Source organism: Botrytis deweyae (genome assembly GCF_014898535.1).
Source record: "Botrytis deweyae strain B1 chromosome Unknown BDEW_001, whole genome shotgun sequence".
Taxonomy (NCBI): Eukaryota; Fungi; Ascomycota; class Leotiomycetes; order Helotiales; family Sclerotiniaceae; genus Botrytis; species Botrytis deweyae.
This window is the reverse complement of record NW_024066208.1, coordinates 213,867-241,044: the sequence shown is the minus strand read 5'-3', so window position 1 is coordinate 241,044 and position 27,178 is coordinate 213,867. Positions and strand designations below refer to the sequence as shown.

Below are 27,178 nucleotides of genomic sequence, written 5' to 3'. Positions count from 1 at the left end.
AATATTGGAGGTTCACATTTTAGAAATTTTGTTATGATCACTACTGGGGATGTCAATATCTGATGTATGAACTGCTTGCGGAAATGTGATTTATGATCCGCAGATACCTAAAAGTACATGTATAAGATCCGACGTCCGAAAAGAAATATGATTATGGTACTTTTGACTTCCTTTCGAAACCGTAACGCCATCAATGGTCTGTCTGTACATATCCACTCGCCTCGTCTATATCTCTTGGGACTACCATCCAATTTTCCCATTTTTTGCGGTCGATTCAAACGCTTCGAAGCGCACTGTTTTCATATTTCACGACCTTTGCTGCCCCATTTCCGTTGCTCTCATCATCAGGATGGGTATCGTCTTCCAACAACGTATCCACGCTGGTCTTTTACCAACTCGGTCATCGTCACATAATTTTCCATATTTAGACTTCTCCTTAATCTCCATATCCACTCGCAACCTATCCAACAATTCTTCTCATCTCTTCCTCCCCCCAAACTTCCGTACCTTGCTTTAACGCATGTACCAATATTTGCAACGCATTCTCATTGAAATCATCCGCTTCACGGATCTTATCCAGATCTTCAGAGAATTCAGTAGTGATACGTTGAAGATAATGAGATGTGAACTTTTCAGCGAGAGCCGAGTCTTTCACTAACGTTGGTTTCTGGAAATAGGTTAACAAAATCCCGAGAAAATTTGGAAAGGGAGTGTAAATTACAGATGGGGCTTTGACTGATGCAGTTGGCGTAGTTTGAGAGATTGATTTGACAGCTGCTGATTGAGCTTTTGGCTTGAGAGATTGAGATTTAGGAGCAGTGTCACTTTCACTGTCGGATATGTTTGTTACTATTTTGATATTAGTACATGTATGTGTGGTTTTCATCAAACATGATAATACACATACCTTCAGTTCTCGACTGGCTCTTCTTGCGACGCTTAGGTTTCACGGCTTTGGGCATTTTGGCATCCATCTTCACCAGCACGATATCTTATGTTTACTCGGAAAAGGTTGTTACTTCGACATTTAAGATTTAAGACGACGACTAAAAACGATATGTTTCACGCACGTGAAAAGCTCGTGAGAAGAAAATATTTAAGTGGGGAATGGGGTGGGGAAAGCATGATGGCGCTTTGCCCTCCCGAGCCTCCCCTCCCTCCCTACGAATCAATAGCAACCTAGCCAAACACTACATACATTACATGTACATTTGTTTTACGGAATCATGTTATGTCAGAATCTGGTGTAAACATTACACACTAGGAACTCTCTTGTGATTGTATTTATTAGCAATTTCATGGTTTAGGGTTGGAAAGGGAGCACAAATGAAGGAATTTGCAAGTCGCCAACAAAATTCTTTAAAATCATTTTTATATTGAACTATAATTCGATAACTAACTTCCAGGCATAGAATGCCGTTTCAGCTGCAGGTAGCCGGCCTGTTTTAACATCTTTCCCGTGCGAATCAAGTGTAGCTATGTTCGTATGTATGACAACAACGTTCATAGATCAGATTTACTTTGCAACAGCCACGATGTTCAGACAACAGCAGTCATTTGAAACAAGAGATATCCAAAAAACAAGATACAGCTGGAAGATTTATGCAATCACCTTTGCCAATTTAGGGTTGTGTGTTTGAGAATCTATTGACTCAACCAGCAAGAGTGAAGCAACATAGTTTCTGAGGAACATCGCTACGATAGATCGGAGAGCGAGTTGATCTGACTCCTTTAAATGGGAATAGATCTCTTCCGCTGCCAAAAACAAGAACAAACTGGTGGCGAGATAAGTTTCCACACCCTCACATCTTACCATGGCCTCTCCTAGATCCATCATCAGGCGCGTGAGAGACTTGTAGATCTTTTGAGGGCCCACACATTCGGCTTCAATCTCAGGCATCTCCATGTTATTTGCAACTGCGGCCACCGCATCACACATTATTCTCAACGTCCTTGGATCAATCAAGTCATTCTCCGTGAACGAACTAGAAAAAAGTTGAGGAACCCAAGGCATGAGTAGTTCAATCAAGGGCTTAAGTTTTCTCTCGCCCACAATCTTGCGTGCTGGTTTTCGAATCTCTTCGCGGCCATCTTGGTAAAGAACCATTTGCAGTAAGCCACATTTGTCATACATCATGATAGTGGCTAGAGCTGCGGTACATTCCTCTATGCTGCTAAATTCCGCGCCGGAAAGATTGACATTGCGATCGTACTTGCATTTCAAAGGGGTTGGTACGTCCACAAAAGTGTCGTGCCATGCGGATAATCTTTCGTCCTTAAGCTCAAGGGGCTCCAGATCGAGAATAGTGCTCGGATGAGTTGCTTTGATAAAGTAGTCCACATTCATAAGCGAGCATTGAAATCACCTCAAATAGCCTGAAAAATGACAAGATCACCTACGATAGCAGGACCTTCGTCATGGTAATGCTATGACATTTTCATCGAGTAACTTGCCAAGTAAGCGTCAATTCGTGTCGCCGTTCTGAGGCAACTATTCCTGGAACGCTGGACGGAGATTGAAATGCTCAATGAACGTAGGATTCAGCTCTTCTCTAGCTTTCCTGCGCTGTTTTCTTGCAAATTAAAAGACATCACATTGTGTGACAGATCTGTGACATGATTACCATTAGTACTAAGACCTTGAGATATTCCTCCATTGGCGGCCTCGGCATTCACACGGCCAATATCTCCTTGTGGCCTCTTCTCTTCATCAACTAATGATATAATTGTGAATTTTCTGTGCTTTCTCTATTTCTGAACTTTGTCAGTGCAATGTGGCGGGCTGAGACTAAATTTAATGGATGACGTGCGCAAGTAATCATAAATGTGGCAATATGGAAGATAGCTCCCGCTTGAAATCAAGTGGGTTTTGATAATCATGTATTTCCTACGGATAAAGACCCGTAAGTTATGCACTGGCGAGCCAATACGACAGGCTCATTTATCGAACAAAATCTACCCTCCTTTTCATCCACGCGTAGGAATGAGACAAAGATGAACTTTCATCACTGAACTTACGGTGCCACTTTCTTACCCTCATAAATTTATTTTACCTAGTAAATATCGGCGAAATCGTCAAGCAGCTCAACTTTGACCTCTCTGATTCCAAGGCACTACCATCTCAAATCGTTACGGTGTAAGGCATTTTCGGACGATTATCTGAAAGCAAGAAGTGGAAAAGAATGAACGCATTTTATGGAAAAATGATGCATTCGTGATCTTTACGCCTTGGTGGGCAGTCTGATCATTTGAGGATCTTGTTATTCCAAAGCTCGTGCAAGAGCTCTGGTAGGCCTCACACAGATCGAAAAGCTCCATCGGTAGCTGTATTGTACTTGGCCCGAAGTAGTGATGAGCTTTTTGGATATTTATTTCCAAATGGTATGTGTTCATAGGTGTTATTTCGATGAAGGGCCTGAAGCTAATGCATATCATCCGCTGTTTCGGGTCCCCACCAAGCGCCTTTAGATGTCACGGAACAAAAATCAAAACCCAATTACTTTCGTTTGCACTTCTACTCTCCCTTATTGCGCTCCTCGATCCGAAAACTCTTCGGTGGTTACGATTTACTTGCCGAGCCATCACGAGAAAATCACTCCGGAAACTGCTTCTGACATGTTGAGACGCGCTGAGGTTGAGCTGTTAAAGTCTGAGTCTGAATAGAGTTCTCGATGCATACCCACCATATCATAAGCTGATATTAAAATAGATTTTAAAAAGCTTAAAAGTCATTGACTCAGTTCAAAACTGATTGGATAATTCATGTTTTAATACCAAAAATACAAGTGTCTTGTCGTGATAAGTGACTTCCTTCCCCAGCAGAAGTGCTTGTTTCTTCCCCAGACTAACAAATAATCGACCACTAACGGGAGCCGACAATTACATATGATTCCATCGGCATCAAGAGATTAGATATGGACTAATAATTGCCGTGACCTTCAGTCCTTCAGCCGCTGTAGCTAGTTTAATCATCGACACCAGAACAACAAGGAGCACCGGTCTAGCCACTTTAGCGATTTTCACCTTCGGCAAACAACAGCAACAAAGCCATCACCACTTTTACTCTACTTCTGAAAAAAATTAGAACTTATGTGAGCTCTTGGGAGGTTGCATATCACCTATAAGCTCCCAAGGAGCGAAGTTCATCTGGAAAGCGATCATCGATTGTTAAAAGGCCGATGGACTTAATCCAGTTAGACTAAAGTAGTAACGAGAACAGGTATACAGATCTTAATAGAGTAGTCTAGGCTCGTGTAAGGCTGATTTAACTGATCATGAATAAGAGAATAGAAACTGAAGGAAGAGTTGGGGAACGAATCAAATAGTGTTTAATGTAATTTAAGTTACAATAGATCTACTCAAGGGTTACCAGGGCATATGATTAGCTCCTATGAATCATCGAGATTCATTATTAACTTTAAACTTCGTGTCGAATCATCATACCCCGAAGAATTAATATTTTTGTTTTCGATCTATATTGACATTGGGTTATTTACTGTTTGTATGATCAGACTACAGATAATGTAGAGCCTGCTATGTAAGTTCTAATTACCAAGGCTGTATCCTATTTAGGGAGCAGGATTGGTTACAGGAAGAAGCAATCCTTACCTACATACCTGTACAACCGGCTACGAGCCTAGCGCACTCGCTAGATCTTAGTAGGCGTGACCTAACGTCACTACACTGACCACCTACCTTGGTATTCTTTATACACTTATTTCATTATTACCTGACATATCTGATATTAATCATTTATTAATTAAGAATATAGTTCGAAATTGAATTTTGTTTCAACTTCTGATAGGCGACGACGAGAGCTAAAATGTGACAACGAGGACTATGCGCAGGTATATGCTCTAATTCTGATCTCGCAGCCTTTGGTCTGTGTGGGACCAACCAGGTCGTTTTACTCACACAATTCAATCTTATGCTGTAGTGTAGGGAAACAAATACTAGAGATAGAGGAGGACGCCTTCAAATGGAATGATCTCCAGATTCGGGTCGTCCATACAATTCAAATGTCTGCATGTTTACACACACATCTGAAACACATAGTCTCCGATTCGCATCTGGTTACCGAGCCGTAAGCTGCCAGGGGATGTGCATGAAATAAGTGGGCCCGGGCTGCACGATTACTCTAATAGCATTTATTGAGGGTTCACAGCTTATCTTGGAGAGGAGAGACCACTCTGCAGCTGCAGCATTGAGGCGGATTCCGAGAAGCCTTGCCTAATGTGGTATACCCAAATAAGCAGATTGATATTCATACATCAACATGACAACTTGGTATCTGGAATCATTCATCCCTTCTCCAGCCGTAGCTACTCTGGCGCGCTTTAAACATAATATTTTTGACCTCCTCATTACCATCAGGTCACAAGTCTATTGAGTACATGGAACAGCTTCCCGTCATGAATTTATTCTGGCACAAGAATGCCTTGAATTTCGAACCTACTCTCATGAGGCATTTCTCGCAAGACAATCTCGTGAAGTCTTCAGACGTTGTCAATGTCATGTCTGCAATATGTGCCGTAGTATTTATCTTGTTTTTGCCTGCCAAAATTTGGCAGCTGCGTTCTTCTCGCGCAAAAAATGTCTTGAGATGGCAAGGACGCTTAAAAGCAGTCAGTACTCGTCTCCTTTCTATAGCCTAACTCACAATACCAATAACGACCATAGACCCTTGCGATAATGTTGTCTTTTCTTCTACTGGCTTATGTTGTTGCCGTACATGCGAAGCGTGAAATTCTTCTCGTTATCTCTCTACTAGCTTCATCAGGTGCTGCATTTGGGTTGAGTCTGCTTTTGGTGCTTGAGATCAAGCGATCTCTGAAGCCGTCAGATTTAGCTATTCTTTATTTTGTGCCATCAATCATATGCGATGTTCTTTTTCTTACAATGCCCCCGAAAGTTTGGGCATTTTCTAGAGCCTCACAGCCAGTACTTGCTCGGTGTGTCATACACTCAGCTCTTTTAATACTCGAGAGCTGTGATAAACGCCCTTCACTTAGCAACTCTAGCAATCTTCAATCCCCAGAAGAATCATATGGCGTGCTGAATAGGGTGCTATACACTTGGATCAACCCCATCTTGTTTCAAGGATACACAAATCTTCTCATTGACCAAGATTTGCCACCTCTCAGTCAAGATATGAAGCCAGAGTTTACAAGGAAGGAAATGCTTCAAACATGGTCCCGTCGAGGTTAGTCGAGATACTCAAAGTAATTGTTTTCTTTCTTCTCACAAAACTAGCCAAGCCCGAGACAAAGTATAGCCTAGCTTTGGCGTTGATGAGATGCTTGAAGCACCCATTTTTGGCTGCCGTCGTACCGCGACTATCCTTGATCGCCTTCCGGTATTCTCAACCCCTTTTAATAAAAGAGTCCATCGAATATGTCGTGGCCCATTCTATCGAAGAAGAAAGTAGCCGTGGTTTTTGGCTTATTGTATCGGCCGTGGCTATTTACGTTGGCCTTGCTGTAAGTGCCAGTCTCTGTTCTCCTTTCACACGCTAATACGCTCAGTTATCAACAGCTGTGTACCAGCACCGCATAAATAGATTGAAGCTCATTACCAGAGGGGCTCTTGTGGGGTTAATCCATGCAAAGACTATGGAGTCTCCCAGCATTGCTTATGACAATGGCGAGGCGACCACACTTATGAGTACAGATGCAGATAGTCTGGACGGAATCGCTGAAATGGTTCACGAGACCTGGGCTCAAGTCATTGAAGTTTTCATAGGTGTAGGGCTTCTCGCTATCCAAGTTGGCTGGATCTGGCCTCTTCCACTTTTCCTTATTTATTGTCAGTACTTTAATCCAATCTCTTGACATGATGCTAAGTTTGCTAGTATGTTCACACATGAGTCGATTTGTTGCGAAGCATTTACAACCTCGTCAAAAAGCTTGGAATACTGCAACGCAAAGTCGTATAGGAGCTACCAGTTCATTGATAAGTTCCATGAAGGTCGTTAAGATGATTGGACTCCAACATAATCTTACCTACCGAGTGCAGCAACTTCGAAAAGAAGAACTATGGGTGGCCTCGAAGCTTCGATGGGTCATGGTATATTACAACGCATCCGGTTAGTCAACAGTGATGTATAAGTCCTGATACTTACATTGTACTAACGAGAATGTAGCCAATGCACTGGGAATATTTTCTCCAGCGATTACACTGGCTCTATTTGCCGCTATATCACAGGCCAATGGAATTAAGCTGGATCCCACGACTGCATTCCCAACCATGGCAATCTTGAGTATGATTACCCACCCAGCAAATATGGTCATGACAATTGTACCGCGTGTAGTGGCGGCTTTTGCTGGTTTTGAAAGAATTCAATCGTTCTTGCTCCGCCCATCTTTGCAAAACAATCGTGGAGTAGTGCCAAGAATTACTCAAAATGAAGTAGCATCTAACCATGCCACAAAACCCAGTCTCGCAATTCAAATTCAACAGTTGAGAATGGGTGATAAACAGACAATTCTTGACAATATCAACATTGAAGTGCGCGCAAAATCTTTCGTTATAATCTCGGGTCCCACCGGTTGCGGTAAATCAACTTTATTGCGCACTATAATTGGAGAAGTAATACCTGCCCGGGGATCAATTTCTTTATCAACAAAAAAGATAGCATACTGTGCTCAAAGACCCTGGCTACCAAGCGGTAGTATCAAAGAAGTTATTTACGGTGCTAATGATATAGATGGAGCTATTAATCAAGAAAATGAGGAATGGTACAATACTGTTACAGAAATGTGTTGTCTCACTCATGATTTCGATACCTTGCCAGATGGGGATAAGACACAAATTGGTAGCAGAGGACTCAATTTGTCTGGAGGTCAAAGACAGCGTGTGGTATGTTCCCAAAAATGACAAGGTAGGTATGCACTAAACTAACAACTGTAGACACTAGCACGCGCATTATTCTCAAGGTCGGACATATTATTACTAGATGACACTTTTAGCGGGTTAGATGGTGATACTGAGCGAACCATATTTGATAACTTATTCGGATCCAGTGGTCTAGTAAAGCGGTTGAAGATTACTGTCATACTAGTTTCTAATTCTAGTGAGTTTCCTTTGGCTTTCCATCAGCTCAAGTTCTTACCGTAGAATAGCTCAGTACTTTCAATCAGCAGATCATGTTGTTGTTCTGGGGGACCATGGAATCACAGACCAAGGTAGTTGGCAAAGTATCAAAATCAAAGCTGGCTCTATAGCAAAGTTCTCTTCTGGAAACCACGTCAAAGATAACGCCGCAGTGGCGGCAGCTTTTGCAAGACTTAGCGCCCAGGTTCGAGCAAAAGACGAAGCTGAAATTGACCTTTCAAGACGGAGCGGAGACTCGGCTCTGTATGGTAAGCCTCTTCCTTCTTTAACAGCGTTGAAAATGAAATTGATATAAGCGTAGGATACTATCTAAACTTTGTCGGCTCAAAGAATCTTTTTCTCATTATCGCCTGCACAGCAGCATATGCCTTCTTCATTACCATCCCCCAATACTATTTACAGTTTTGGACCGAGTCAGATGGTGGAAATACACTATTTTGGGTCCTTGGATTTTTGTTTCTGTCATTCATGTCATGGATCACGACAAGCATTCAGATGTGGTAAGTTCCTCGCAAACTTCTATGAGCTTGTAGTCATTGAACACGTTCTAGGATCGTTCTCATACAATTGGCATCGCAATCTGGATTCCGAATACACGAACGACTGTTACATATCGTAACGAGGTCAGTGCCCCTTCTCTACAGAAGATGATCGGATATTATAGGAGAGACTGATGATTATTAGCGCATCTTTATCATTTTTCTCCCAAACCGGCAATGGTTCCATCTTGAATAGGTTCAGTCAAGATATCCAGCTAGTGGACAAGCAGTTGCCACCAGCCCTTCAAACCATTATAACTCGTAAGACTATCATCGAACTTTCTATTCTCAAATTGTCTGAAGCTTTCTAACAAATGCAGAGATTTTCAAGCTCCAGATGCAAGTCATACTACTTTTCGTTGCCCAGAAGTGGCTCACAGTATCCCTACCAGCTTGTGTACTTGTTGTCTACGTCGTCCAAAAAGTCTATCTCCGAACATCTAGGCAACTTCGTTTCCTAGAGCTAGAGGCTAGGGCAGGAGTTTTCTCAAGTTTCTTAGAATCTGTATGTATGATCTTCGCACAACTGATATTCCTCTTTCTGACGATTGTAGGTCGAGGGTCTCGAAACAATACGCTCATTTGGCTGGTCAAATGCAGTAATCGAAGATAATATCACAAGTGTGGACAACGCTCAGCGTCCCGAATTTCTCCTTCTGTGTCTTCAGAGATGGCTCAATGTCGTCCTGGATCTTCTAGCAGCTGCTGTCGCGACCAGTGTTATCGCTTTAGCAGTAGCATATCGCGATCGTGTTAGTGGTGCACAAGTTGGAATCGCGCTCAATATTATGCTTGTGGCAAACACAACCTTATTGAAACTCGTAGAGAGCTGGACGACATTAGAAATTTCTCTTGGGGCGATTGCTCGCTTGAAGACACTTGAACATATGACACCTCTTGAGGGTGGAATGGCTCAGACCTTGGAGCCTGTGGAATCCTGGCCGTCGAAAGGGAATGTTGAGTTCAAGAATATCACTGCATCTTACCTGTATGTAGTCCCAGTGAGTTCTTGAATCTGCTAGCTAACTAGAGCAATACTTAGATCCAACTCAGCAGCTCTCAAAAACCTAAGTCTGAGTATCACCTCAGGCCAGAAGATTATCGTCTGTGGACGTACAGGCAGGTTCGTGATTCCACTTCACCAAATTCACCACAAACTAACTTTCAAATTAGTGGCAAAAGCACTCTTCTCTTGACGCTCCTACGAATTCTTGAGTTACAATCTGGCCAGATCATGCTAGACGACGTTGACATCAAGAAAGTTGGGCTTGATATTCTTCGGCAACGTTGTTTCATCACCGTCTCGCAAGATCCATTACTTCTATCAAACGAAACCTTACGGTCCAATTTAGATCCAGATACCTCATTATCCAACGAAACTTTAATCGCCTCGTTAAAAAGAACAGAGCTCTGGTCCTTTTTGCAAGGAGCAGCTGGAACAGACGATATCTCGGGAACAGCATCAGACAGCACACCATACAACTACCACCCGATTCTCGACAAACCCCTCTCATTATTCCCCGAGCTATCGGTCGGCCAAGGCCAACTCCTTGCACTCTGTCGCGCTTTTGTCAAAGCCCAGACAGCTCAACATCTTGGTCGCAAACCCGTCGTGTTATTAGATGAAGTGACTTCTTCTCTAGACTCCGTTACCGAATCAATCATCCACGGTATTATCGACGATGAGTTCACCCAAAAAGGACATACGGTTATATGTGTAGCGCATCGAATTGAAGTATTAGCGAAGCATACAGAGTCTGGAAGAGTAGTGGTGGTATTATTGAGCAATGGGAGATTGCAGGAAGTTATTACGGATCTGAATCCGGGGACATTAGAAAGACTTGGGAGATTAGACTGAACGGGCTTTCTTGCCATGATGCTTGAGATTGGAGGGAAAAGTTTTTGTTGCTATTTTTAAAAGTAGATGAGCGATGTTAGTTTGGATACTACTCAAGTAGTGGAATCTAAATTTAGAACTTCAGAGTCTCTTTAGTCTAACCGATCAGGAAGATATTTTTGACCTTAAGATTGTTGTTATCCTATCACTTCCATCAACATATCTCAATACAAAAACCCGTCTAAACCATATCAAAAGTTCTCTCTTATACCATATATTTATACATCTATACTCCTCCAATCAAAGATCCAAGATATAATATACATCAGCTCAAAAAAGAGCACACTAACTACAACAACCTTTGTATTTATAAGTATTAAAGATCATCTTTCATATATCCAAATTATAAATATATACAATCCATCTCATCTCCTTTCCCCTCATCTCCCCTCTCCTCTCCTCCTCTCCATCAATATATCTCAATATAAAAACTTGTCTAGATTGTATTATAAATTCTCTCTTATGCCATATATTTATAAATCTATAATCCTCTAATCTAAGATCCAAGATTCAAAATCTAAGATCCAATATACACTAGTTCAAAAAAGAGCAAACTGACTATAACAAGCTTTGTATTTATATTTAAATAGATATTGAAAGATTATTTTTCATATATACAAAATGTAAATACTTATATATACTCATTTTCCTAATTTAAATAATCATTTTCTTTCCCTTCTCTTCCTATTTCCCTTCCCATCTCCCCTCCCCTCCCTCCATCACCAAAAACTCAAAACCCTCAAAACTCAAAACTCAAAACCACTCACCACCCACCTAATCATCAAACCACCCACAGCACATCCCCCATCCCCCTACCCATCCACACCAACAAATCCACACCAACAAACCACCTCTCCCTCCCCCCAAGATCCTCAAACCCATCCACCCACCCATCCATCCATTCACGCACAATTCACAAAATTTCCCCACAACACAGGAATCAATCACAATACAGGAATCAACCACAAACATCATAAGAAACAACTCCAATCTCTCCCCCTTCTCTCCCCCTTCCATCTCCTCTCACAACACCAACCCCCCTCCTCCAAAACCCCATCACACAACCAACAAACACAAGTGTCATACTTCAGCTCTGCAAATAATCGAGTGAGATTATATCATATGATCTACATAAATAATGTGTTTCACGATCAATTCTGTTCTGTCCCTTAGCTACACCCAAATTTTCGTCAAAACCATCTTTATCTACTTTCACTGCAACTGAAACTCCCCCTTGCAAAAAAGCGAGAGAAAAAAGGTATCACAATCACTAAACAAAAACACCAAAACATTCAAAACACTCCTAATTTCTTAATAACAAAATATGATTCTGGTATAGTATGTGTATGTGTGTATTGTATACCCCAACTGTATATTCAAATTCTTCCTTTACTCTCCGCTCTCCACTCTCTACTCCGTGCTCACTTCTACCCCACTCCCACTCCCACTCCTAGTTCACCCCGCCCTCTCCGCTTCTTCCCCTTGCTCTCTATCCCCAACCACACAATTTCCACAACCAACCAGAAGGAATCGTCTATGTTATGTGCTCAAAATATAAGCTCCCCGAACCCCGTATCCGACAAAGTAACGAACTAAAGCAACGAATCCCACATCGCCATCTCCTTTCCCTTCTTCTCCTATTCATGTATGTGATGTAATAATGTATGTGTATACGTATCAAGTATCGAGAGTATCAACAAAGAGCTATCTCGTTTCCTTTCGTATCATCCAAGACCAATCCAGTTATCAGAAAGAAAGAAAAATGCTATCTCATCCGGAGCATGAATTCTAAGCACCTGTGACTTCATTCTCCTTCAAATCCCATTCTCCCTGCTGTAACATGTGTAGAACCTCTTTTCCATCGGCCGTCAAATCCGGTTTACCTAAAGGTGTAACCGAACCTGTGAAGAATCTCGGTTGCCAATCAACGCCTTGTTCTTGTCGTTGTTTAGCTTTCTCTCTTTGCCTTTCTTCTAATTCTTGTTTGAGGGCTGTTGCCCGGGCAAATTGTCGACCGTGAATGGCTTCTGTGACGCCTGACCAGAACTTGAGAGATTCATTTGGTAGCTGTTTTTCTGTTGGCGGGATGATCTTTGGTGCTACTTGAAGAGGCGCGAGATCTATCAGGAGAATTTGATTGTCCTAATAACGTCCAGTCAGTAGCTGTCTGATTTTATGAAATGGAATACTTACGCCCTTCGGCCCCAAACTGAAGTATAGCTTGTCCTTCCAATTTCCAGATACTCTTGCTAATACATCTTTATCAGGAACATCTTTGATCCTAGTCTTATTATCATTGTCTGGATCGTAGCGGAAAACAACTCCCTCCACTTTGTTCTGCGTTTTCCCTAACCATCCTTCTTCAACATAATGTAAGATTGTCTTGATCTTCGTCTGAGCGCAACTGATGTAGCACTGGTCTCCTACGGTAACACTTAAAGTTCCACGCAAAAGCCCCCCAAGATGGGCGGCTGGATGTGTGAGCTGGTATTGCTCGTTGTCTCTCCTCTCAATATTAATGAAGATACCCAAATTGTGCTCCCCTGGTGTAACCTTGATACTCGTTCCAGTGAACTTTGCCGATATTTGATCGAAACCCCGGGCCGAGATACCCTTTTCCGGACAATCGACATAAAATGCGGAGACGGGTGGATGATGCGAAGTTTGTTCCGTCAGATACGATACTCGAACTTTTTTGCCCGATTTCGGCTTGGGAATTGTGACATTCGACGCATTGGTCGATGACATAGGAGTAGCCTTCTTCGAAGACGAAGCACTCGTCGTGCTTAATTTTCCCGTCTCTATAGCCGGTTGCGAATCCTCGACTTCCCAATTACACTGTTCGAGAGATCAGTATTCCCCACTTTGACCTTTCCATTTAGCTGCAGCTGCTTACCCTAAAAAATTCCCCAAGAGTAGAATTGTATGGCTTGCAAGGTTTGCCTTTCACATATTTCAGATCCTTCGTAAACCAAAATCGCATGACTTCCAACATTCTATCTAATGGATCATCCGAGTCTCCTATTGCCACAAATGTATTCGGTTGATCGAGGTAATTCCAATACTCGAGATTAGGCGTTGGTTCTAATAGCTGGGCCGGCAAACTAAATCGAACGGAAGCAATATCTGCCACTCCAATAAACCTATGAGAAAAGAGAAAGAAATGTCAGTCATGACCATCCGAAACGTATAGATATCTGCGAAATGTCCACAGGTTGCTTGAGAGGCTGAAGCCACATTTTGTTGCATTGATAGCGGTGTGGTTTTTGTGAACATCTCCTAGCAAAGATGCGCAGAAATATATCAACTTACTTTCGCAGAATGCCCAAGAACATCTTAAGTTTTGAGCCATCATCTGGTGGTTTCTCCGCTACCGCGGAGGATGTAGGTAACGACTCGGAGGCAGTTGAGGGGGCCGTCGATGCAGCAGGTGAAGGATTAAATGCGGAGGAACCCGAGGATGTAGATGCCATATTTGAAGATGCGGATTAAATAACAATTAGAGAATCTTATATTATTCTGGTATGTCGAGCAGAGACTTGAAGGGAGGAAACGATTTTCAAATTTGGTGATTGAAGGTTGGTTGGTTGTACAGCAGGTGGATGCTTAAGATGGAGAAATCCTTGGTACGGGAGTGACGTTTATTTTAGGGGCCTTACGATAAGGAGCCGATAGGGTGAAATGATCACAACAGGTGCAACATCTAAAAGGAAAGATTGGTGCGTTTAAATCTCGCAAATTCGAGGATATAAACTTCTGAAGTAACTGAATATTTGAAGAAACAACAAGAAGACAGATTGATATGACACTGTCGTGTTTATCATCTACACGATTAACCGTGCGAAATTGAAACCAAATTATCGAATATATCAAACCAAACTTTTTTCTTCCTGTACGCCATGACTCCCGCTCGGTTATTACCTTCTAGTCATAATTCGAGAACAACATCTTGACATCTAATTCAATTTCAATACATTAATCATGTTCAGTTTTTGGATAATTCACAACATCTACATTATATGAGTTTTCTCCGTAGAAAAAAGCGTTAAGCGGAACTGTCCCTGTTCCATCTAGATGAGGTCTTCATTGCTCACAGTTCCCAAACCATCGTAATGAGCCCTGGTGACCTCCCCAAAACTGTGCCGCCTGGAGTCCAAATGACTTCATAACGAGACTTACATGTTTTAGACTGCTTTCGAGATCTGTATCGAGGATTTGAGCTTCCTAGTATCAGCAGCCATAGATGATTTGTACCACATTCTTGAAATTGCCATTTACTGTCACCGTTCTCGAAACTTATAGAGTCCCTTACCTATTTAGTATTTGCTGGACATCTTTCTTACGTATTTCCCCGGTTCTGGAAGTTCTTGAATTTAACCGTGAGCGGATTTGTAAAGAACTCCCGTGATGAGGTTGACCTACCCCATCGTTCTCTTCCTATAGTAGATTATTATGCATGTTAGTTCACGTTGACTAGACTGTATCAAGCGGCCAACTCCAAGATTTAATTTGCAAGTGGACCTCCAAGCTCCGGGTATTTCGACTTGGGTTAAGTATGCAGCCCAGTTGAATCAAGGGTCACTATATTGTAACCGGCCGCAAAGCCGTTCCTAGATGTGACCACCTGGCTCTTTGCGCGTGACTGTCATTGAGTAGGCCCGTTAGTTGGACAGGGAAAATAGTCGGCTCAAGGGAGAGATATATTCTGTCACTTCCACGTATATAGAAGGAGGGCTCGAATGAAAGAATCAAGCTGTTGCTGCTTGATAATATCCTCGACTTTCATGACCGTCTGAGAAATTGCAAGTGAGGAAGTTGCGACATTAATTCATCACCCGGCAGTCAATGAAAACGATGTAGATAGTTCAACAGAAGAAGAAAGAAAGGATATAACACCTCTATATCTAGTGATGATGGGGAGATGAAGGCTTCTCAGCCTTCTAGACTGTAGTTAGAGAGCGAAATATTCTTGATGCCATGAAAAACGAAAAACGTGTGTTAAATTCCTATGTATAATTTGGAGCGTTTGGAATTTTGGATTCTTGAAAGTTGAAAGTCCATTCATAATTATCAACAGTATTTCCAGTACTCGCAGCTCTTATTTGGACTGCACTCCGGACTATTGACACCTTGACAAAAAGTAAAGTAACTCAGTCTGAAACAAAGTGGTTCTGAAACGCCAGCTTGCCAAATGCCAAGCAAATTCATAAAAACAGGTAGTTGCGGATATACTAAACTCGCTCGCGGGCCGTCCCTCTTTGTAGCTACTCGATCAAACTAACAACGGCAATAGAACATTGTAATGAATGCATTCTTAAGTCTTGTCAAGAGACCAATGTTTTCGTTTCATTCTCTTCTCAGATTTCTCATAGATGAAACCCAGACAGCTTCCTGAGGAAATCCCATTCGAGGATGGCCCGAGCACATGTTCGAGGCCCAGTGTCTGACTATAATGGTACCAGGGCTGGGAAAGGGGAAGAGTTCTTGTGTTCCGAGTCCTATCATCGAAAAAGATAACAGATCTCGTACGATGTTTGAAGCTTGGACTCTGACTGTAATCAAAGAAAAGATAATTCCCAGTCTTGGAGAGTAATACTGTACATTGCTTTCTTCTGAGTATCTTGACTCAGATGAGATGTAATGCGAACATAGAGGAAGTTCCTCCACCCTCCCGCCACCGGATTCCACCCACGCAAGAGACTTCCTGTTCCGAGTCCCGATTCCCAAGCAAACAACATGGACTCGTATGATCCTAAAGCCTGGGCTGTTACCTCTATTCAAGATGATTCGACAAGACTTCCTATGCAAACTATTGCCAAGAATCAAAATTCGGGGTCTAAAGACATGCAACCCAACCGACTTGTGCCGATTTTCCGTCCATACATCGTGACTGTCTGCAGTGTCACCAAATGACAACAGCGATGTTCATCATGTACTTTGATCTGGGCTGATTAACTACTAAGGCCACACATAGAATGTCAATGATGTATGCAAAGTCCCTTTCTCGGTGAAGCCGAAAGTCGTGTTGATCAAATTCAGGTATTACGGATGATGGAAAAGATTGATAACGGCGCTGGTAAGAGCAAGAGTAAGACCGCAGGGTCCTCCACAGTCTTACAAGAGAACACATTGGGAGTTATTAGCATTGCAGTAGAAGGCTCGTGGAATTCATCCGCATCGTAACTTGGAACCAATTTTCTACGGATAAGCAACAACAATCTTCCCAAACACTTTTGAAGGGTATGCACATCCGAGGTGCTCCATTAGACAAGCATTGTTGACGTCATTTATATGGGTCACCACTTCAGAAAGTTAAATGGGCGGAACAGCGAGCGGATAAGACGAGGTGAAAATCCTCTCTTATTCAGGAATTAGATATCGATGACATCGAAGATCCGTAATACATAAATAAACAAATCTCCAAAAATAAGATGAAAGGATGAAAAAATCTTCGGTTCAGGTGGGATTTGTAGTAATAGGAATCCATTTTGATCAATCTATGTGCCATTTGTACTCCGTACTGTGCTTTGTTTTATATTGTTATATATTGTTGTGAGCGATGATCTCATGGCTGATAAGTAATAGGTGCCGAGAGACTGTTGACGGGAGCACTTTTGCCTTGTATATCGGTGACAATGTGATTATTGGCGATAATGCTCTCTCTCGAATCTTGACGTGGCAATTTGACTGCTGAAAAGAGTTTGTTACGAAAATGACAGCGGAACGTTCCTTCTCTGGAGCACATCCTCGAGGCTTGAGTATTCTAGATGTCGAGAATTGTTCAAGTACCCACTGCTATAGGGCAAATGTCTTGAAAACCTACCCTGGTCATAATTAAAGGCGGCTTGTGGCTGAAATCTTTCTATCCACCGCCACCAGCGGTGTAGTGGTAAAGCGTGCCCGTGGAAAAGATTGATGGCTTGAAAATTCAAATCGGCAGATGCATCGCACTCAGGAATCACTTGATATCAGTACCTTCGGTACCTTTGATCGACTAGATGCAGTATCGACAATTTGACGCTACCTACTTTGGGAGTGAACAACTCATATCGCAGGAAGGAGATAAGATGGGGACGGATATTCTTCGCGAAGCTTCCACAGCTCGACGTCTTAAGCGAAAGCTGCATCTAGATCTAGATTGTGGTAGATGTTGCGCGCTGTATTTGACTTTCTCTTAGACAATAAAATACATCTGGTCGGAAAACCCCGGATCACCATGCTGCCCGTGCATATCCGTGTGAACTTGCTTGCAAGAGTGTATATAGCATATATGCCTACCGGTATATCGTAAAGTCAACAATCCACGATTATAGGATGGCCAGATGTCGCGCATAGAGAATTGGCAAAGTGAAGAGGCTGAAAAGGATAAGGGCGGGATGTACCGATTAGACAGACGCTTACGTAGTCTAATCAAGCCGTAGCTGCGAGATGTATCACGTTGGCGTTTCTGAGGTAGGTTAGATGCGGATTCCGTTTCATGCAAGTGCAGCACTTATTAGGCCGTTCACTTTTTGTGCTCGGCTCCATGCTTGACACCAAGCCAGCGGTGCACGGGAATCGAACTAAAATTTAGTGGTATCGTATGGAGATTGAAGAGAAAACGGTAATTATGGTTTGGATGAGGGCACAACAAGGAGGGGTTCGGAGGTTCCGAGGTAAAAAAAAAAAGAAATGTATGAAGAGCATCAAGGATAGAAGGAAGAGCAGCCAAAGAAACTCGAGAGTCGAACGTAATCTCAATGAAGGGTATTCATTTGTGGATGCGGGTGAAAGCTGCTAGGAAGATATTATTACAATATCCCGGAGAAAGATTACTGATCAGTTACGCCACAGCTCTACGCCACATAGCTCGATAATGGTGCCATCCATACCTCCCGTCTGATTCGTACATATGGATGCCTTTGTCCGAGAGCGTCATGGAGCTAATGTGATAGCTGTGGCTGTGCGCACGAGAACGAAGGTCACATTTCCCCCTCGATTGTCATAATCCAATGAGAAGCAGTAAAATTCATTCAACTGCAGTAGACTAGGCTTTTGCCAGTAGAACTTGTAGACGCTTGAATAGCCTATGAGAGCTCGTATCTAAGGATGATCGAAACACCCCCCATTATCCCATCATCCCATCATCCCATTATCTCATTATCTCATTATCTCACTAGCAGATTGTAGCTAGGTTGATGCTGTATGCAGTCAAGTCTGGGCTCTGGAGCATATGAACGTATGGAGAAAATGAATTCTGAGCCGCGGCAGGTGACACGACAGAGGATGCAAGCATCTGTTAACAGCTAGGTAAAAATTTCTTCACACTGAGCAATCAAGCCAGCACACCCTGAAAATCCTCCCAGCACCGAAAACGATACCTGACCTATATCAGCGTCAGCCTATGATGTATTACGCGAATTATGATTAATGTGTTGTGGTGCCGTTGAGCCATGTTTCTCTGGAGATCATAATGTCTAAAGCGTCTAAGATGATAAGGCATGAAGCTTGCACCTCATCTCCGGTGCGATAGGTTGATGGATCTGCCACAACGCCACTAAGGAGAAGTCTTTTGGCCCTAGAGTTTCGGCTCTGTAAACTTCCCGTTGATCGACTTGTGGCTCGTACGGCTCGCTAGAGGAGTTTGAGTTCCTTTGGTTTCCTCTTCTATGCAGGAGAGATCGTGGCTGTGGCTATGCAAAAACTCTATGGAAAGATTATCTGGAACAGTCCAGACTGAAAAGATGATTAAAACCAATGGGGTGGATGCAAGAAGACAAAGAGATTGACAGAATGATTTGTTTGGCTGAAGCGCCTGCAAGTCCCAGAAGTGGAAACAGCGTAGGTAGAAGGAAAAATTCCCCGCGCGGCCTGGAAATGAACAAAGTGGCACCCAAATCTGGCAAGCAACACACTAGAACTTTAGAGCCCCGGGCTCGAACTTTCTTTCCCCAATTCTTGAGATTAAGGACTGTTGAAAGGGTTAAATTTGTCCAATCCATCTACGGTGATAGGATCGCAATAGTTAGATGCTCCGAAAGCACGTATACGTATGATCTAACGAGAGAACCAAGACGAAGCAAATGCCTTATTATGATTATGGTGATAGAGTATAAAATGTAATAAGATGCGAGGATGCAAGTAAGCAATATAAAAGACATTGGCTAGGTTTGAACCAATCTGATGGTCGCGGACTAATGGTACGAGCGAGCTCACTTGGGGTAGAGAATCAAAAGGTAAAAAGGGGCCGATCTCCGAAAGCAGAAATCTCTCCAGATTTTCGATATGTAGACGCTCTTTGCAGGTGGGATCAGGATCGGAAAATAATGTCACGTTCCGTTGCGACACAATTTACACGGATATGAAGCTGAATTGGGCTTAGCCTTGATTCTCCATTGGGACCGAGAAGAATAATGATACCCAGCATCCGGTGCTGGTGTGCCCAGGTAAGATATTTTTCGTTGACCGTAATGATTGTGATCTCAGCAGAGTGCGAGAATGCCCGTTCGTCGCAAGCACAAGCCAATGTGGCTTGATACTTTACAAACGAAAGAAAAAGATGGCGACCATCTCAAAGAACGGAGAAATTGTGATGGGTCGATGATACTTTTCGCCACATTTGAGATTCCATCGATCAAGTGCTGATCCTTTCTTGATTGGATGAGCGACTGTGGCTGATGAGATAGATCGGTGATGGTGAGGATGTTGATGGATGCCGCTTTGACACCATGAAAATACGTCGTCTCTCCACGTCCGAGGACCTCATTAAGGCAAAAGCTCCGCCAAATGTACCCAGGTACTCTGTGGATAGAACTTTCTTTAGCCACCCCCAGCAACAAACGACTGACCCAAGGAGTCCAAGTAAAATATAATTTGCATGAAAGATCCCAGCAAAGAAAGAGAAAAAAGAGGATGAGTGAGATGATTGGGGAGGATGTCAATGAGAAAATGACCAGGGACAATAAGGGAAATCAATTTGCTGTATGGAGTAATACATTCATTCATTGATTGATTGATGTATTGATCTATTCATTCATTCATTCATTCACTCTCATATTGTCGTGGATCTCGAGGCCAACTGATGATGTGACCACATTAAGCATGCACATTTCATTCGCGGTACCGTTTACATGGCTTTCGGCTATGGTGCTTCGTAAAGACACTGGGTTGAGAGGGAGAACGGAGGACGGCCACGGGAGATGGAAAGACACGCTACACGCTACACCGGCTCTTTGTTATTTGCTTTATTGGCACGCCTGAATGTGAATGTGAGAATGCGTTTGATGCGAAGTCGATGTGAGGAGAGATGTACCGTTTAGGTAAAAATGGTGCTTGGGTCGAAGTAGTTTTGATATGGTTCGGTAGGAAGGAAGGAACTAAGGTGGTAGTAGTGGTGGATCTAGAACTATTGGAGTAGTAATCAGCTGAGGTGCTTTGGCTTGCGATCCTCATTCATTCAAATAGTCTCTGTTCTAATACTCGATCCAGGTCTAGGCACTCTTGCTACTATATTGGAAGGAGCCACCGTGAGTGTGATCCGAGAGGCGCTTAGATGTCGATTGCAAAGAAGTTCATCAGTTATACGACGGTGAAGTCTTCTCGTGGCCACGGATACAAGATGGTTGTGACAATGTCCTCGATAGACGTAGATGGTACAAAGTATACCCTACCTAGGTCGGTACATACAGACCGGTGGACGTACTAGTGAGTTGAATGATGAGCTGTGTATATTGTATTGTGTATTGTGTATTGTATATTGTATTGTATATTTTATATTATATATTGTGTATATTATTTGTATTATTGATATGATTTCTCTTGATATTACCATGACTGATATCTTTCCTTTTCGCGTGCCAGTCGGACCCATAGCAAAAGGCGTACCAAAATTAATCCATGCAGTCCCATGTCTCCAGTCTCTTCTAGGTTTCTATCAAAAAAGAAAAGCAAAGGTTCGAATCCAAGTAGCCTCAAGGAACCTTCCGTTATGCGAATTTTCATAAAATGATAAACCCCATCACATATAAACCCAGATCCCATAAACCCAGAACCTATAATTCCCCTCTTCCCCTTCCCTTCCACTCCCTTCCCCTTCCCCTTCCCCCCTTCCCACCTTCCCACCTTCCTACCTACCTCCAGCTGCCTCCTACCGAAAACCGACATATGATTCTGCTCATTTTAGATAAAGCCAATATCATCATTTGATAATATTAAGTAATCAATTACGGTCGGTAGTATGCGATATTAAATACTGTACCATCCCTCCCACACAAGACTTCGCACCCTTATCCTCGAAAAGATTATCGTCGTCGCTCTTCCATACAAGATCATATTATCATATCAGATCATATCAGATCATATCACCTCACCTCATCTCATCTCATCTATCTCATCCCTCTCATATTATACATAGTTTCACTTCAAGAGTCACAAAGTCAATCAATACCTAATAGGTGATAGGCGATTCCCACTAGGTAAACGAGTGAATTCCCATTACGCTCGCTATCCGAACTTCAGCAAATCCCATATGCTTACCCCTCCACTTCTTCCTCAGCTCAATTCTCGACACAACAGTCCACGTATTTAATCATTTGCATTCGACTCTCTTCACAAAGGGAGGGAACTCCTTTACTCTCTCAAATACTCAATAAAAAGAGCTTTGAACAGCTCAACCATCATGACCTCGATGTTTCGCAATAGGTAAGCTGATTCTTCTCTCATTTGCATGTTGCTCTTCGGCTCGGCGCATCGTCTTGCGCTTGGTACATACAGCCACAGCCAACTTGCCTTGAATACTTCGTGGACCAAGCTCACCATATTGAACCAGAAAATCAACTCAAAAACCCGGCGATGAATTCATCACCGACTTTCGAAAACACTTTCCAGAGCTCGTCTCTTCAAATAACCCTTCTGGGAAGCAGATCGATAAGGTAACTGCGCCTACATTTGGGCCTGCGGATGGATCAGGCAGGCAAGTCACCCCAATTTTTCATCACAATCCTACACAACTTGCATTGCCTCTGAGTTGTTTTTTTTAATACAGTTTTTTTTTTTCTTTTCATTAAAGCTAAAAAAAATTAATACCTGTCATTTCCCTCATTGTTCGTGTCTCTGTTCATCGTGTATGTAAACTAATGCATTTGTCAATGTAGACACCACAGCGTAGGAGCTGAAGATACGGGTAAAGAGATACATGATCCGGATCCAACACCTAGAGCCCGAGATGATGCTGCCGCATGGCGATGGACGCCCGGTTTATTGGGATCCTCGTCCTCCAACTTTGACTCCAACTCATTCGGATTCCCGTCATCATCCTTTCTCAATGCAGCACCAGGCCCTTATACTTTGACACCGGGAGGAACAAACACTGTATATCATCCTCAAGCTGGAGATCTTCATATGGGTATGGGCATGGGTATGAACATGGGAATGGGCATGGGGATGGGACCTCCTCTTTCAATTCCCACTACTACAGACGGTCTCCATACCGAAACAATGATGGGCATGCCTAGTTTTCCTACCCACGATTTTCATGATTTCAACCCTTTCGCACATTCTCATCATCATCAACCGCAACCGCAGCCAACCTCATACGCGCCATCTTCCTTCATCCATCAGGACACAGGTTACGAAACAATGGACCATGACGGATCTCCCATGGATGATGACGAAGGACCACTTGGTTCAATGGAACGGGTGATGCACCAATCTCCCTTGACATTCCAGCCACACTCGTACGACATGGCTATACCTGGATCAGCTTCTCCATTTGCCGAGAAATTTCGTTTCCAGGCTGTATTGAACGCGCCAACGGCTATGGTTAAAAACTCGCAAGAGATTCCAGTCACATATCTCAATAAAGGACAGGCATATTCGGTCTCTATTTTGGATACTGAAGCGGGCCATGCACTTCAGCCAGGAACTCGTTACCGAACATTTGTACGTATCTCATTCGAAGATGAACAGCAGAGACAACGACCTGCTTCATGTTGGCAGTTATGGAAAGAAGGAAGAGGTACTAACGAGGCTCATCAACGTGGTGGAAAGCTCCAAGCGGTCGAATACGTTGAGTCCACGCAAATTGGCGAAAGTGACGATAAGCGAACGCGCATGGAGCTGGATACGGCTTCTTTTGATGGATTCTCTGTAATCTGGACTCCAGCGGCCAATTGTGTCCCAGAATGCAACATCGCTGTCCGCTTCAACTTTCTTTCCACGGACTTCAGCCACTCAAAGGGAGTCAAGGGTATTCCCGTTCGATTTTGCGCCAAAACTGAAACCCTGTCTTCTGGTTCTCCACATGTCAAGGAGGCTTCTGAGGTAGCTTTCTGCAAAGTAAAGCTCTTCAGAGATCACGGAGCCGAGCGGAAATTATCCAACGATGTTGCGCACATCAAAAAGACGATTGAGAAGTTGAAACAACAAATAAATCAGGCAGAGACTGGCATGAAAGATTTTGGAAAGCGAAAGAGAGGCTCAACCGCAAAGGCACAAATGAGTGAGCGACCTGGCAAGGTTCAAAAGCACAAACGTACTTGGTCCATGTCTTCTGCTTCTTCTGCGGGTGGACGAGCTCCGGTCGAAGAGGATCTTCAGGAAAGACTTTTGCAGTACCAAGATATGTTTCAAAGTACACGACCAACCAGCGTACTTTTCTTGCGTGGTTCGGAACAGGACGACCCCGATCTTTTCCCGGTGGCTTTGGCAGGTGAGCCACTCGACTTGACTAAAGTAAATTCTCGAGACAACGCCACTTGGGCGGCGAGGAGCAGCGCACGTAGCTCGACTACCGGTACCTCTTCTATCATCTCCCCATCGCCAAGCTCAATCTCATTGCACTCCCAAGCTGCTCCGCCCGCGTCTAATCTTTCCACTTGGAATGATTTCCACAACCTTCCACCGGGAGACTTCCAAAATCAAAATCCACAGCATTTAGCGAGCCCGCCAGATCAGCTAACCAAGGTTCCCAAGTCAGACGATACTGGTAGCTTAAGTGGTTGGATTGAGGCTTTGGGAGTTGATCCTTCTTATAATCCACCCGTTGAACAACCTATTAAGCCTGTCGCTTGCTTCTATGTACTCCGTAGAGACCCAGCCCAATCAGCTAAACTCGAGTATCACCGAGCTATCTACTTGATGCAACGTTCACTCAAAGATTTCACTAGCGCCATAGCCACGAAATGGAACTTGGAACCTACGAAAATTTCGCGCACTATTCATGTGCTTGAAAACGGTTTACAGGTCGAGATGGATGACGATGTTATACGCGAGCTGTCTGAAGGACAAGACTTTATCCTAGAGGTTCACAACATTCAAGCACCAGTCAAACGCGAATGGGAGATGGAACTCACTGTGGACAGCGACAGTGCTGGCGCGACACAAAGCGTTGTCCACAGCGAAGGATACGAATTGAAGCTATTTTTCTAATCAACCTACTTAATTAACCTTTCCTTTATCACTTGTTTTATTATACCCATTGACCAGGAGGAAATGGTCGTGTAATTGTTATGGATCTAAAGATCTAGGATTGGGTCGGGACTGGGCTTGAAGGGCGTCATTGTCGTTTTCTGAGATACCAATTTCCTACATGAAATGTTTTGCTCCAAATCACCTCCAAGACGATCGTGTTTAGGAAAGAAGCATATACATCAATGGAAGATGTTGAGAGACAGATTCGAGATCTGATCTCAAACGGATTGGGAAGGGGTAGAGCGCGGGAGAGCTTTCGTATTTTGTCACATTTGTTTCTATCGGGAGGATCTTTTAAGCGTTTCATTATTCTCTTCACGGCCCCAAAAGCCATACGAACACAATATTTGACGCAGTTATATTTGTACATGGATTTTCACGATGCGAACGAACCATTTCTTTTTCACAGGGTTTGGGGTTAATATTCAGAATTGGTACACAGATGGGCCTCGATGGCAATGGTGGCATGGGCGCACTTTTGTTTAGGACTACCAGCAAACTTTGAGTATACAGTCGCCGTAGTTTCGCAGTATAAAAATGAAAATTCAATTATTGTTTTACTTTCTTGTGTTCCCAATAGGTAGTGATCTGCTATGTGGTGACCCGCGAATATGGAATTTTTTCCCGATAATAATCCGAGTCATGACGACGCCAAGAAACGTTGGCACTAATGAATTACGAATGCTTTGGCTGGGTAGCTAGGTAGGTAATAAGGTAGGGTAGGCATGCATAGGTATGGATAATTAAAGTAACACACTAGGGAGGTTTATTAATAAATGTATGTGCCTATCTTCCGGTATCTAGTTGCAAGTGTGGTTACTAGCCACACTGTACTTAGCCACAGACAGCACTTTGTAGCACATGGAAGGTTTGTAGCACTTTGCTTTGCTTTGCTTGTGGGTATTTGTTGAGTTGGGTAGGTTGGGTGGGTTGATGTCTGGTTGGAAGATGGGAAATGGGAAATGGGGTTTAGAAAAGGTTTGGATGAATGGTTTGGATGAATGGTTTGAGGAAGATGGATGGGATGGATGAGACGGGGAGGAGATTTAGAGAATTTAGAGAATTTAGAGATTTAGAAAGGGGTTTATTTTCTTCTTCTTTTGGTTGGGGGAGATGAAATGAAATGAAATGATGATATGCGGATGGAGGTGATGCGGATGGAGGCGATGGAGGTGAAGGGGAGCAGATATTGGATGGGAGATGTAGGTGTAGGGGTGGGATTGTGTATCTATTGTGTTTATTGTATTTATATATTTTGTGTAGGAGCGAGTGTTAGATTCTGGATTCTGGGTTCTGGGTTCTGGGGATAGTTAAGGGGGAGGGGGGTTAGGGCTGGGTTAGGGGTGGAGATGGGATAAAGATTGGAAGAGAAGGGCTACTGATTTGGAATGGGTGAGATGGAGTGGTAGATGGGGTGATGGTTTTGGGAATAGTGAGAGTGACAGTGAGAGTGAAATAATGAGATGTGTGTGCTTAATCGTATGTATGGATGTGAGGGGTGGAAGAGTGGGTGCTTGGGAATTTGCACGCCAGAGAGATATTATGTTGAGGAGATGAGATGGGATCTTGGGGGGAAGGTATGGATTAAGAATTTGAGAATGATCCTGAGATATTAGACTGGCTAGATGGGAGATTTGATTGGGGATGTGGAGTTTTTCTTTTTCTTGTCATGTTCATTATTATAATGTGGTATTTATTCGGTATGGGTAGGTAGGTAGGTATTGTTATTACTATTGCGTGTTGAACCGGGGCTGGGGAAAGGATTTACGATTTTCTGGTGCATGGTTGGAGGTGTAGCTTTTAGCTACCTAAGTATATGAAAGTTGATGCCTATTTTTTTTTGAGAAGCTTGGATCGAAACCTAACTATGGTTGATAGGTAGGGTGTCCTTTCTCTGCTTTGAATAGATATAAGTGTCATGGTTTGTTGATACTCAGATGGAACTTGAGCATATTTACATTTGAGGTTTATAATCCATAGAGTTGATGTTGGCTTGATTGATGACTGCCACGCAATACTGGCAGTTGTCGGCTGGTACTCTGTATCCCTAACTCTCAAGATGGAGCTGATTACTCAAGCGAGATTACTCCCACTTAGAAATTTGAGCCTCATCGTGAGGTGATAAATGGATGAAGCATGATAGGAACTGATGATCATCGCCCTTGCTTGAGGTATACTATCT

General features: G+C 43.1%; 7 protein-coding genes across 7 annotated transcripts; 3 read left to right on the top strand and 4 right to left on the bottom strand.

The window, feature by feature from the left end:
* Window positions 1–46: 46 nt before the first annotated feature.
* On the bottom strand, window positions 47–1,052 carry EAE98_000075 (uncharacterized protein). The gene is made up of 3 exons (XM_038947693.1): window positions 908–1,052; window positions 722–849; window positions 47–667 (listed from the first exon to the last, which is right to left on the bottom strand). The coding sequence occupies exons 1-3, from the start codon at window positions 972–974 to the stop codon at window positions 461–463; spliced, it is 402 nt and encodes a 133-aa protein (XP_038815370.1). The 5' UTR covers window positions 975–1,052; the 3' UTR covers window positions 47–460.
* Window positions 1,053–1,600: 548 nt separating this feature from the next.
* EAE98_000074 (uncharacterized protein) lies at window positions 1,601–2,347 on the bottom strand (the record flags this gene model as incomplete). Its single annotated transcript, XM_038947692.1, has 1 exon — window positions 1,601–2,347. One exon carries the CDS (start codon window positions 2,345–2,347, stop codon window positions 1,601–1,603), a length of 747 nt encoding a protein of 248 aa, XP_038815369.1.
* Window positions 2,348–5,691: 3,344 nt separating this feature from the next.
* EAE98_000073 (uncharacterized protein) lies at window positions 5,692–10,509 on the top strand (the record flags this gene model as incomplete). The annotated part of the gene is made up of 14 exons (XM_038947691.1): window positions 5,692–6,202; window positions 6,253–6,479; window positions 6,525–6,804; window positions 6,851–7,084; window positions 7,142–7,857; window positions 7,909–8,071; window positions 8,139–8,360; window positions 8,414–8,612; window positions 8,664–8,735; window positions 8,797–8,912; window positions 8,972–9,156; window positions 9,206–9,639; window positions 9,694–9,774; window positions 9,825–10,509. The coding sequence occupies 14 exons, from the start codon at window positions 5,692–5,694 to the stop codon at window positions 10,507–10,509; spliced, it is 4,125 nt and encodes a 1,374-aa protein (XP_038815368.1).
* A 1,827-nt stretch (window positions 10,510–12,336) lies between these two features.
* EAE98_000072 (uncharacterized protein) lies at window positions 12,337–14,021 on the bottom strand (the record flags this gene model as incomplete). Its single annotated transcript, XM_038947690.1, has 4 exons — window positions 12,337–12,690; window positions 12,742–13,386; window positions 13,445–13,691; window positions 13,861–14,021. The coding sequence occupies 4 exons, from the start codon at window positions 14,019–14,021 to the stop codon at window positions 12,337–12,339; spliced, it is 1,407 nt and encodes a 468-aa protein (XP_038815367.1).
* A 2,263-nt stretch (window positions 14,022–16,284) lies between these two features.
* On the top strand, window positions 16,285–16,731 carry EAE98_000071 (uncharacterized protein; the record flags this gene model as incomplete). Its single annotated transcript, XM_038947689.1, has 3 exons — window positions 16,285–16,434; window positions 16,523–16,534; window positions 16,588–16,731. 3 exons carry the CDS (start codon window positions 16,285–16,287, stop codon window positions 16,729–16,731), a joined length of 306 nt encoding a protein of 101 aa, XP_038815366.1.
* Window positions 16,732–17,113: 382 nt separating this feature from the next.
* On the bottom strand, window positions 17,114–17,380 carry EAE98_000070 (uncharacterized protein; the record flags this gene model as incomplete). Its single annotated transcript, XM_038947688.1, has 2 exons — window positions 17,114–17,311; window positions 17,372–17,380. 2 exons carry the CDS (start codon window positions 17,378–17,380, stop codon window positions 17,114–17,116), a joined length of 207 nt encoding a protein of 68 aa, XP_038815365.1.
* A 4,824-nt stretch (window positions 17,381–22,204) lies between these two features.
* On the top strand, window positions 22,205–24,954 carry EAE98_000069 (uncharacterized protein; the record flags this gene model as incomplete). Its single annotated transcript, XM_038947687.1, has 3 exons — window positions 22,205–22,227; window positions 22,355–22,498; window positions 22,680–24,954. 3 exons carry the CDS (start codon window positions 22,205–22,207, stop codon window positions 24,952–24,954), a joined length of 2,442 nt encoding a protein of 813 aa, XP_038815364.1.
* Window positions 24,955–27,178: the final 2,224 nt, after the last annotated feature.

Coding starts and splice junctions, on each gene's coding strand:
- EAE98_000075 (XM_038947693.1), bottom strand. CDS start 974: ATGGATGCCAAAATGCCCAAAGCCGTGAAACCTAAGCGTCGCAAGAAG. Junction 850..907: donor GAGCCAGTCGAGAACTGAAG/GTATGTGTATTA, acceptor ATATCAAAATAG/TAACAAACATATCCGACAGT. Junction 668..721: donor CATCAGTCAAAGCCCCATCT/GTAATTTACACT, acceptor ACCTATTTCCAG/AAACCAACGTTAGTGAAAGA.